At 36.4% G+C, this 12,514-nt stretch overlaps 1 protein-coding gene across 1 annotated transcript; it reads right to left on the bottom strand.

The window, feature by feature from the left end:
* Positions 1-6,042: 6,042 nt before the first annotated feature.
* LOC116179163 lies at positions 6,043-9,299 on the bottom strand (the record flags this gene model as incomplete). The annotated part of the gene is given in 1 exon segment (XM_031498877.1): positions 6,043-9,299. A coding segment is annotated over 1 exon segment (3,218 nt), but the record flags the coding sequence as incomplete, so codon positions are not given.
* Between the last annotated feature and the right edge of the window lie 3,215 nt (positions 9,300-12,514).

Raw genomic sequence — 12,514 nt, 5'->3', positions numbered from 1 at the left:
TACAGTTAATGTATCCATTGCAGCATACGTCACAGCACAAGCTCGTTTGAAGTTATATTCATACATGGAACGATTGGGTGATCGTGTTTTATACTTTGATACGGACAGTATAATTTATATATCGCGAGAAGGAGAATACGAGCCCCAAACGGGCGAATTTATTGGGGACATGACAAACGAGCTTGATTGCTATGGCGCAGGTAGCTATATTACGGAATTTGCCTCTGGAGGGCCAAAAAATTATGGTTTTGTTGTATATTCCCCAACACAGGATAAGTACTTTCAATCCTGCAAGGTTAAGGGTATATGCATCAATCACGAGACATCAAAGCTTGTTAACTTCAACACCATGAAAAATTTGATAATCAATGAAGAGATTCCGAAAAAAATATTGTACACTACGTTTGAGAGGACCGCACAGCATCAGGTGTTAACCAGCCAAAAAGAGAAAATATTTCGAGCAAATTTATTGAAGAGACGTTTCAGCGGTTACGATTCATACCCGTACGGATACAAGAAGATAAAGCAGTGCTGACATAGTGTCTTTGTCGACATCATTAATATGGCGTGATGAGTTTCGTACTAACCCCAACAGCCATAATTTGGATTTGTTTAGTTGGTTGTCGATTTATTTGCCTATTCGGGCATACTGTGTAGTTTTTTTAGAAAATTTATTCATCGTGCATTTAACAGGTGTATTAGATTTCACTATGCAGAGTTATAAAAAATAGCATATTTCTACGACCATTTACATATAGTTTTCTTTAAAATAGGCAGATGATAAGACATTAAAAAACTAGTAATTTTACAATTGTAATATTTCAATTTGTATATATCTATGTATTATATAATATATGAATCTCAATAAATACTATTATCAAAAGCAATGTATCATTTCTCAAACACAATTCATATATCAAATGAAGTGGCACACAATGGCCATTACCATTTGGAAATTACTATACAGGATTTTGTCGGATCGTCCATTCCGAGACTGCTACGACGTTAGTTAGATAGGTAGGAATGTGTTTAAATGCCGAAATGAAGCCAAATAAAGAAATTATTACATCCATAAGCCAAGGTACGCTATGCAATTCGTCAGACTGTTAAATTTTGTCCGCTTTGCGATATAGCAGAGAGAGATTAGGCATAACAAAATGAAAACGTTGCAGTATCAGTGTTGGAAGCAAATATACAGACAGTTGTTTACGAGAAACGCATCAAATTGTGTTCCAGAAAAAACAGATGCCTTTCATCGCTACCTTCCATGAGATCTTTCCTCAAAGTGGTGATCTAAAATACTCGCAATCAATCACTTTCACGCGCGGTGGCATATTAGTCCAGACGACGTCACCTTCACTAAAACTCAGCGGCGCGAGTTACGAATTCCTTACGAATTTCTCCATGAATTACCAGTGTAGGTCAGCATAACTGGCATTACTTATACACTTCTGCACAATGAAACATACGACTGAATAAAAAACTGGTACCTACATTGATTTTTGACAATCTTATCAACTTGGTGATAATAAAAAAACAGTTTTGTCCGAGCAATAGTTTTTATCCATTTACCATAAAAAATATCATTTTAGCGCTTTACTAATCTTATAAGAAATAACACTGCTAAAACCTATGAACGGCCGAATACTAAAAAAGCATGTTTGTGTAAATACTGAGTTTTCTATGACACTAAAGTTTCGCAATTATCGAAGGAGACTCAGAAGATGAAAAATCACAAGAGCTCATTCGTTAAAAGTAGGTACATGGCTCTCCTGGTGATACATGTAAACTGATCTGTATACAAATGCTACGTAGAGGAGTTGATGGATCTCGAGCATAATTGCCTGTCATATGGTTTACGCATGAGAGAAACTATGGTTCCCCTACTATGTTCACTTAAGATCATCCCTTATGGGATCATTGACAGTAGAATAGTTCTTTCAAACATACCCGTTTTCGTAGATTCCTGCTACGATTAATTGTTTCGATTATGTGCAACGTTATAGGTATGTCTCCACTTGAAATAGTTTTTGAGCAATAGTATTTAATGGATCTTAATAATAATTTTAAATAACAATTTGTTATTGTCCTCAACAGAACAGTAATCTCATGTTATTTCTTATGGGGAAATGGGGTTCATTTTAGTCATTTTTTGTAACACTGGCACACGCGCAGTACTTTGGTCCGAGGTGCTCCCTCATATTTTGGCAACGCAAACGCCAACCGAACGCGAACATAAACCATAACGCGAACGTGACCCCAACGTGGACGTGAACGCGAACTTGAACCCAACGTGAACGTAATTGGAACAGGTATCAGCTAACAGGTTCTTTATTAGCGGTTTTAAGCTGTTAAAACTGTTACGAAATTTTGGTAACTTATTTTTTTGTGGATTCGGATTTCGTCTAGCCTAGGAAGGAGCTTACCTTAGTTTTTGGTGTGGTTCTCTATAATTTGGTTCGAAGAAAACTACTTGAATCTCACCATCATTTGCAATATGATTCCTTTTAGTAGCATCTTGTGCGCCGTAAGTGACGGATATACAGTGAATTTATTTTAAATGCGAACATAGGAGTTTACATGCAATGTAATCTCCCTATGTTCGATTAAAAAAAACACATCAATCTATTGAGTAGTTCAAATGAGTAGTAGATAAAATTGACAGCTGTCACTATTTTAAAAATACCGCCGTCGAATTTAATTTCGAAATCGGTTAGGTGATTGCTTAGAATGTCAAAGAGGACACTTTGAACATTTATTGTAGTTGTTTTCTCTATTTTTTACTTATTTTCTTCATTTATGTATTGAATAGATCAAATTAGTAGAATACCAGATGCACATGACCTACAAATAATTGATGGTTGGTTCACAATGAATTCTGGTGTCAGCGAGTGCCCTGTGAGGTCAAGTTATCGTAAGTTTTTTATCCTCAAGTTGCTATGGCCCCCACATGCCTTCTTTAAAAAATTCTTTCCGAGTGCCCTTCATCATGGAGGCTATAGAAACCGTTGCTGTTCATAGTCACACAAGTTGCGCGTTTTTCTGGTGGGAATATGAACCGCGCACACCTTATAGATTGATGCGTTTTTTAAAAAAAACTAACATAGGGAAATTACATTGCATACAAAAGCGTATATTCTCATTTTTTAAAAAACTCACTGTATGTAATACAAGTGCATTTGCATTGCATTTATTTTAGACTTTTACCTACGCATCGCATCGAAGTTACTGATTTATATTAGGCGCATTTGATGATCCTTAATACTGTTTACCCGTTTATCTGTTTACTTGTATAAAGCTTTAACATCTTAACAGCTTAATAGCTTTAACAGCTTAACAGCTTTAACAGCTTAACAGCTTTAACAGCGTAACAGCTTAGCAGTGTAACAGCTTTAACAGATTATAACCGCTAATAAAGAACCTGTTAGCTGATACCTGTTCCAACGCATTTAAAAAAAAACTCACTGTATGTATACAAGTGCATGTGCATTTATTTTAGACTACACTATGCTTTTACCTACGCATCGCATCGAAGTTACTGATTTATATTAGGCACATTTAATGATCCTTAATACTGTTTGCCCGTTTATCTGTTTACTTGTATAAAGCTTTAACATCTTAACACCTTAATAGCTTTAACAGCTTAACAGCGTAACAGCTTAACAGTGTAACAGCTTAACAGCTTTAACAGTTTATAACCGCTAATAAAGAACCTGTTAGCTGATACCTGTTCCAATTACGTTCACGTTGGGTTCAAGTTCGCGTTCACGTCCACGTTGGGTTCACGTTCGCGTTATGGTTTATGTTCGCGTTCGGTTGGCGTTTGCGTTGCCAAAATATGAGGGAGCACCTCGGACCAAAGTACTGCGCGTGTGCCAGTGTTACAAAAAATGACTAAAATGAACCCCATTTCCCCATAAGAAATAACATGAGATTACTGTTCTGTTGAGGACAATAACAAATTGTTATTTAAAATTATTATTAAGATCCATTAAATACTATTGCTCAAAAACTATTTCAAGTGGAGACATACCTATAACGTTGCACATAATCGAAACAATTAATCGTAGCAGGAATCTACGAAAACGGGTATGTTTGAAAGAACTATTCTACTGTCAATGATCCCATAAGGGATGATCTTAAGTGAACATAGTAGGGGAACCATAGTTTCTCTCATGCGTAAACCATATGACAGGCAATTATGCTCGAGATCCATCAACTCCTCTACGTAGCATTTGTATACAGATCAGTTTACATGTATCACCAGGAGAGCCATGTACCTACTTTTAACGAATGAGCTCTTGTGATTTTTCATCTTCTGAGTCTCCTTCGATAATTGCGAAACTTTAGTGTCATAGAAAACTCAGTATTTACACAAACATGCTTTTTTAGTATTCGGCCGTTCATAGGTTTTAGCAGTGTTATTTCTTATAAGATTAGTAAAGCGCTAAAATGATATTTTTTATGGTAAATGGATAAAAACTATTGCTCGGACAAAACTGTTTTTTTATTATCACCAAGTTGATAAGATTGTCAAAAATCAATGTAGGTACCAGTTTTTTATTCAGTCGTATGTTTCATTGTGCAGAAGTGTATAAGTAATGCCAGTTATGCTGACCTACACTGGTAATTCATGGAGAAATTCGTAAGGAATTCGTAACTCGCGCCGCTGAGTTTTAGTGAAGGTGACGTCGTCTGGACTAATATGCCACCGCGCGTGAAAGTGATTGATTGCGAGTATTTTAGATCACCACTTTGAGGAAAGATCTCATGGAAGGTAGCGATGAAAGGCATCTGTTTTTTCTGGAACACAATTTGATGCGTTTCTCGTAAACAACTGTCTGTATATTTGCTTCCAACACTGATACTGCAACGTTTTCATTTTGTTATGCCTAATCTCTCTCTGCTATATCGCAAAGCGGACAAAATTTAACAGTCTGACGAATTGCATAGCGTACCTTGGCTTATGGATGTAATAATTTCTTTATTTGGCTTCATTTCGGCATTTAAACACATACCTACCTATCTAACTAACGTCGTAGCAGTCTCGGAATGGACGATCCGACAAAATCCTGTATAGTAATTTCCAAATGGTAATGGCCATTGTGTGCCACTTCATTTGATATATGAATTGTGTTTGAGAAATGATACATTGCTTTTGATAATAGTATTTATTGAGATTCATATATTATATAATACATAGATATATACAAATTGAAATATTACAATTGTAAAATTACTAGTTTTTTAATGTCTTATCATCTGCCTATTTTAAAGAAAACTATATGTAAATGGTCGTAGAAATATGCTATTTTTTATAACTCTGCATAGTGAAATCTAATACACCTGTTAAATGCACGATGAATAAATTTTCTAAAAAAACTACACAGTATGCCCGAATAGGGAAATAAATCGACAACCAACTAAACAAATCCAAATTATGGCTGTTGGGGTTAGTACGAAACTCATCACGCCATATTAATGATGTCGACAAAGACACTATGTCAGCACTGCTTTATCTTCTTGTATCCGTACGGGTATGAATCGTAACCGCTGAAACGTCTCTTCAATAAATTTGCTCGAAATATTTTCTCTTTTTGGCTGGTTAACACCTGATGCTGTGCGGTCCTCTCAAACGTAGTGTACAATATTTTTTTCGGAATCTCTTCATTGATTATCAAATTTTTCATGGTGTTGAAGTTAACAAGCTTTGATGTCTCGTGATTGATGCATATACCCTTAACCTTGCAGGATTGAAAGTACTTATCCTGTATTGGGGAATATACAACAAAACCATAATTTTTTGGCCCTCCAGAGGCAAATTCCGTAATATAGCTACCTGCGCCATAGCAATCAAGCTCGTTTGTCATGTCCCCAATAAATTCGCCCGTTTGGGGCTCGTATTCTCCTTCTCGCGATATATAAATTATACTGTCCGTATCAAAGTATAAAACACGATCACCCAATCGTTCCATGTATGAATATAACTTCAAACGAGCTTGTGCTGTGACGTATGCTGCAATGGATACATTAACTGTACTTAAAAGGGTGTATGATTCCTCTTTATGCTGATAGTTTACCACTAAAGTGTCTTCGTTTATTGGTAAGATGCCTACAACATCAATTGTAGGATCGAACAGAAGTGCATACAATTCCACCGGTTGGTTAATAATTTTGGTTTTAGGTTGGTTCTCTCGTTGACCGAATTTTCCGAAAAATGAATTTAAGATTAATTTTGCTAACGAACGTAGACCTGGGTTCAATTCAATTTTATCAAACTCCAATAATATACCTTCTTTTTCATAAAATCGTGCAATATAGGCTCGTTTTTCTTTGTCAGTTTTGCAGTTAGATGGCCACCCGCTCGCTTCTTGTTTGATTTTAATAAATTTATTCATCATTTCAGTAAATAAACCACCTGACTTGCCATCATACTGCTCCGTTTTATAACTCCAAACTTCGTATACCTCCATAATCCTATAACCCTTTTCTATAGATTTGACAATTTCGTCGGCCACCCATGTTCCCACAATGGCTCTATCGCCTATTTCGTGGGAACAATCCTCCTGCGTAAAATTTTTAGCACAGGAATAACACAGAGGGAACATTAATTTATTATTTAACTTTATTGGAAGAACGGGATGAAATAAATTTTGTGGAGGCAGTACCTTGCATTTAATAAGTCCATCGACTTTTGTGACGTCGAGATTGGCACAGTCGCTCCCTACTAAGACCTGAGGATGGGCAATAGGAAATTTGCCTACTTTGCAAATGTAGGGATACAATGAACAGATATCGATGTAATTGATCTTTTCTCCGTCTTTTACTTTATAGTAGGACTTTATGTTACCGGTTCGACCGCCGTAAAAACTGTCTCGCGCGTTTAATGGAGCAAAATGTACCAATGGGTGTTCAGACACATACTTATTTATGTTGGGGTTTGTATCTTGTTTAAATTCACATTCCCATTTTACTATTACCTCGTAACCTAGTTGATTAAGGTGATTGATTTTTGACAAGGTATTTTCGTATCTTAAATCCATCGTTTCGTACGAGTTACTGTGTATAGGTTTGTCGCGATCATTTTTAAAACATTTTACACACCCATGATAAAAGCACCCCATCATTTCAAATACCTGATTTGTTTGTGGACAATACCCATCAACAGGCAAACCACCGATGACGATTTCTTTCTGTTTGGCAGCGTGCACGATGTCTATTCCTCGCACCTTTTCCTCCCATATTAACCAGTGAATTGCTACTTTTGATTGATTATCGCGGTATCGATATCCCTGTCTAGGAATCAAACCGATCGTGTCTGTTTTCAAAAAGTTACGACGAAACAGTTTATTACATGCGCTGGCAATCGTACATGCCTCTGTATACGGACACACATTTCCGGATTTAATTAATAATTCTCGAAATTTCAGGCAGGCGAGCGTTAATATATTTACATCGGATATGCAATAAGAGACAATTTCCTTTTGCATATCAAAGATGTTGTCTTTATTTTCGGTGTACCAACTAATAAATTTATCTCTTTCGTCGGTCTTCATAGCATCTGGATTATAATACTTCATATCGGGATACGGTCCTACATAATTTTGATTTTCGGGTGTATTAAAGTGATGCGGAAAAAATCCTTTTCGAAAATCGTCTGTTAAACCGAACGCTTTTGGTAACTTGGCGAGGGACATGGGAAAATAGTTCAAAGAGTCTAACAGTTTCACATTATTGATACTCAGGGAAATTATTTTTGAACCTCTCATAATTAATTCTGGTTTGAACTGAGTTTTGGTTAAAATATAATTCAAAATAAATTGATGGTCGTAAGCCTGCCCATTGTGTGCCAAAACTATTACATGTTTGAACTTCTTTCTTATCTCTAAAATATGTTGAAAAAACGTCTCAATTATGCTGCTCATATTTAATACCTGTTGACGTACACCACACTTTCTGCAAACAACTTTCTCGATTGGATAATCGATGCATACTTCGCACCTCTGATTGAAAACACATAAATTTGGTTCATGCAAAGATTTTCCATCAGATACAGTTTTGTTTTGCGTGCATTCTAAATCGTAAAAAATAAAAAGGAAATCTGTTAATTTTGGTGAAGAGGAATCCAAGGGCATATAACAAAGATGATTATTTGGTCGGTTTTGGTGACATATATTGCAATAAATTGTATTACAACTGTGAGTTCGCCCGGCTAAAACTATTTTGTAGCACGTACGACATTTAAAAAATTTTTCACAAACCGATTTATCTTCTTTTCCCGAGTGAAGTTTATGGTTACTGAAACATAAATTTGAGACAAAATTCCTACGGCAATCAGCGCATTTAATTATCAGCTCTCGATCACATGCGGGGGACCGTTTACAAGATATGCAAATACTGGCACAAATATGACCCCCTTTATTGTTATAGGGGATATGGCAAGGTTCGCAATAATATCGGCACACAAAAGCCGACGTTAGTGAAGTAATAACATTGTAATGATTTTCAAAATATAATAGATTGATTGTCAACTTTGCGTCTGAGTTGCCTTCAAATATGACTTCGCGCCCTTTAGTACCGAAATTATATACCACAATCTTAAAGTTGTTACCAAAATAAGATTGGAATTTGTTCAGTTCGGGTATTCCGCCACCGTTTGCCTCAATGTATACTTCAGCTTCCTGCATCAACTGTTTCGCCTTATTTAACTGAACATGACCTCTATCTCTTCTTATGTTCTCATAACCAGAATCGCCCGTGACTTTAGCTATGGCAACAACAAGAGCTCTGGGTAAACATAAGTTATCTGTATTTTTAATGGAAATAATCCCCTTTCGAGCAGAACATTCTTCCTCAAAATTGTTGTAGTTACCCGCCTTAATCCTACCTTTGCCGGATGGCACCCGGATAATTGTAGCCTCCAAACAGAAGGTTTCCGTACTTAAACCAGCTGAATTAGATTGATAAATGCTCGAAATTAATCCCCAAATATCTTCAAAAGATACCGATTCGGCAGGCTGGAATCGTAAGTACCCTCCCCCTCGCGAAAACTTTTTAGAACAAAAATTAAACCCGATCATATCAGAAGGAGAAACGTCAGTGCATATATAAGAGATTATTTGGTTGATGGCTGTTTTGATCCACAACACTGTGTTTTCATTGGGTGGAACGTCTTTGATTTTGAATTCTATTGTACGCCCCCTTAATGCGAACCTTTTAACGTTCTTTTGAAATTCGCCAACAATTTCGTATTTGGCCATAGTCACCAAAAAAAAAAGTTTGAATGGGGGTATAGGTAATTACCGAGTGAATCTGAAAGTGCTTACCTAGTTACAACACACCAGTGATGTACTTTTTATAGCGGCGAGAATTAGCTACCTACTCGCAATGATGCGATTGAAAAAAATGTTATTAATAACCTACTTTGCGTAATAATTATCGTGCAGAAATCTTACTCCTAGATACACTTAAACAAAAACCTTATCGCGCTGATAGCTATTTTTTCTTAAGTCTGATTCGAATTCGAATGCAAAACTGATTTTGGCATGCACGAGAATACCAACTTAATATGGAATTGGTAAGCCAGAAAAGAATTCAATCTGTGCGGCTCACAGGTACGTTTACACTTCGAAGTGCTTCTTTATACTGTCGACTTTGCACAGGTGCACTGACTTTATAAGAATGCATTACCTAGATATTTATCACGTGATCTATGATACAGATTATGCAATGAGCTTTAAAAATTGCAAAATTGGTGGAAGACATAATGCAGACCTTCTAATCGGTCTGTAATTTTTTACTAGGCGTAAGTACGAAGATTTCTTTACCAAGAAAAATATGAACTAACTGCCTCAATGTTCAAATGGATACTGATACGGTCTTCCGCTAATTGAAATTTTATTGCAGGTGTGTGATCACGTGATTTAACGTTATGCAACGCAAGTCTAAACGAAAATAAAGATTACTTTCAAAATCGGTGCAGATTTCAAACACCCCTCAGAAAACATACACGAATTTCACGATTGCCTTATTTTTGTTTATCCATTTATTGCCTAAAAATAATTAGAACGTAATTTATATAGCATACCCACGATTAATCAACCACAGCAGCACAGTGCAGGAATATGGAACGACGAGATACCTATATTTTGCATTAGTTCTTCGTAGCGCAGATGCTATATCGATACTCTACGACGGTAGTACGTGCGGGGAGTAGGTTCGAACCTTGATCTCTACGGGTTTTTTCTGAAAGATCCAAAAGTGGCATGTCCCCCCCACAACGACTGGATATGAACTGAGAAACAGTCGTCGATAACCATGTGGACGAGAGAGACCATGCAACGGCGACTGGAGGTAGATGCGTCGAAGAACGGGTGGGAGATCCATCCAATAGAAATCAAGGATTTGTCAGGACCAATGAGAACGAAGGAAAGGAGAAGGGGGTTGAACCAATAGGAATCGAGGATTTGTCAGGACCAATGAGAACGAAGGGGGGGTGGAACCAATAGGAATCGAGGATTCTCAAACGAGGGCGGGGAGCCAATCAGATTAAAGGAGTGGGAGATGGGCGGGGTATAAGCCAACCAATAGGAAGCCAGGGGGGCGGGGCTTAAAGGAGGAGGAGTGGGGGGTGCCCATGGTGGCCCCTATACACTCTTTATGATACAATAAGCTCACATTACCACCTACAGTGTCTGTTTGTCTCTTTCACACTTTACAGACCAGTTCATAAGGGAAAAATCCTTGTGGAATTTGAGTCGGAGTGGTGTGTGTAACTACAACTTGGGGTTAGGCTCTCTAGTCTATCAACGTTACTATATAATCTTTTTTTATTCAAGATGATGGGAGAACTGTAAGGAACTGCATCTATAAAAAGGGTCCCGCGGACGTGTGTACCTACTTCAAAAACGCGCGTAACTGTACCAGCTGTTTTGAGGATTTGTGTAACAATAAAGAATTGAAGTAAAGAGCCTTGCTGTATCTTTGGTTAATTTTACTTTAGTTTATCCTCAAGTTTCAACTATATTTTTTTAATGTTTTGAGTTAATTTTGATTTAATTTGAATATTTTGTTTTATTTTAATCATACTATGTTATCCAGTTATTGATGATATCTATTGTTAAATAAATAAAGAAATCGTGCACGAATTGAATTGCAAGCAGTTGTAATTAATGATTTAAAAAAATGTAATTTAACATGTCAAAAGCCAACATGACCTTTTTCAATAGCTGTTATTTATTTGACTATCACCCTCATAGCAACACATGAACATTCGAAATAAACCTATACAACGAAATATTGAAGGATCCTCAGTACCTATTATAATCACTTTTACGACAATTTATTTTAATCTTACAATAGTATATTGAAAGACAAGTGTTACAATGCGACCTATTGTAATACGACTATCTTGTGGCACGAGTGGCGACGCGAAGCTTTAATTTAATTTAAAAAATCATTATCAGAAAGTATAGGGAACATTAGAACTAACATGTTTTATGTTGGGAACACTTTTTATGCCGTTAAGTTTTAGGCTGGCAGCGTAATAAGGCAGATATTTTGAAGTTCAAACATGGAAGTATTGTAACTAACTAGTAACTGCCAACTTAAGAGATGCAGATGAGTTACCAAAAAAAAACGACTATAATCACTGTCTTTGTACAACTGTTTTCGCCGAAAACAGTTGTACAAAATCATCATTGTGACACCGAAATAGAAAAAATACATTTTATAGTTAACAAAAATGCATCAAATTCATGTCTTGATCATTGAGATATTGCTTTTGGTCTTTTTCCCAACGATATCTGTGAATAAATAACGATTTTGACATGTTTTGATCAAAATCCATGTGGTCGCCAAAAATAGATCCAATTCATGTTTTGGTCATTGAGATAATGCTCTTGGTGGCCGTAACAGCAATCACGTAACTGGTTTAAAAGCCGAAGAATCACGAAATCTGTTTCCAGTAACTTGGACAATCTCAAAATTGCTTTGATTAAAGCTGTTCTTGTCTATTTGGTTTGTGCCACCGAAGCAAAGAAGTTCTAGCCGTAGCGCCGGTTAGAAAGAAGAAGCCGCAGCCGGCAGCCCGCACCGCAGCATTATTTACGAAAACTCGCAGATTACGTCATCTGTATCGCCCGACCTCTTTGTAATACACTTATTATTATTATTATTTACAAATCTATAAAGACACAATATATTCATTATATTGGATGGAATGAGACAGTAAAACTTTCAATGGCGCTTTCAGAAAAATGATCGTAGGCATTTTTCGAATTTAATTCCAACAATAATTACTTATACCTATTAAATGTCTGCATATGCATCCGGAAGTGAATTTGGTAATCTTCAGAGTGATTTACATTGATTTCTATTAATAGATAAATATGATTGGTAGCACCTCGTTTTTTATACCTACCACTCCTTTACTTGATATCTTTTTTCTTCTTGTTTTACTTTTTTCATTATGATCTAAAAGAACAACCTATTGCTGCTGCTTGTTTCTTACTTA

The sequence above is a fragment of the Photinus pyralis genome, unplaced genomic scaffold (genome assembly GCF_008802855.1).
Source record: "Photinus pyralis isolate 1611_PpyrPB1 unplaced genomic scaffold, Ppyr1.3 Ppyr1.4_LG8, whole genome shotgun sequence".
NCBI classification, from domain to species: Eukaryota; Metazoa; Arthropoda; class Insecta; order Coleoptera; family Lampyridae; genus Photinus; species Photinus pyralis.
This window is presented reverse-complemented; position numbering and strand designations above follow the sequence as displayed.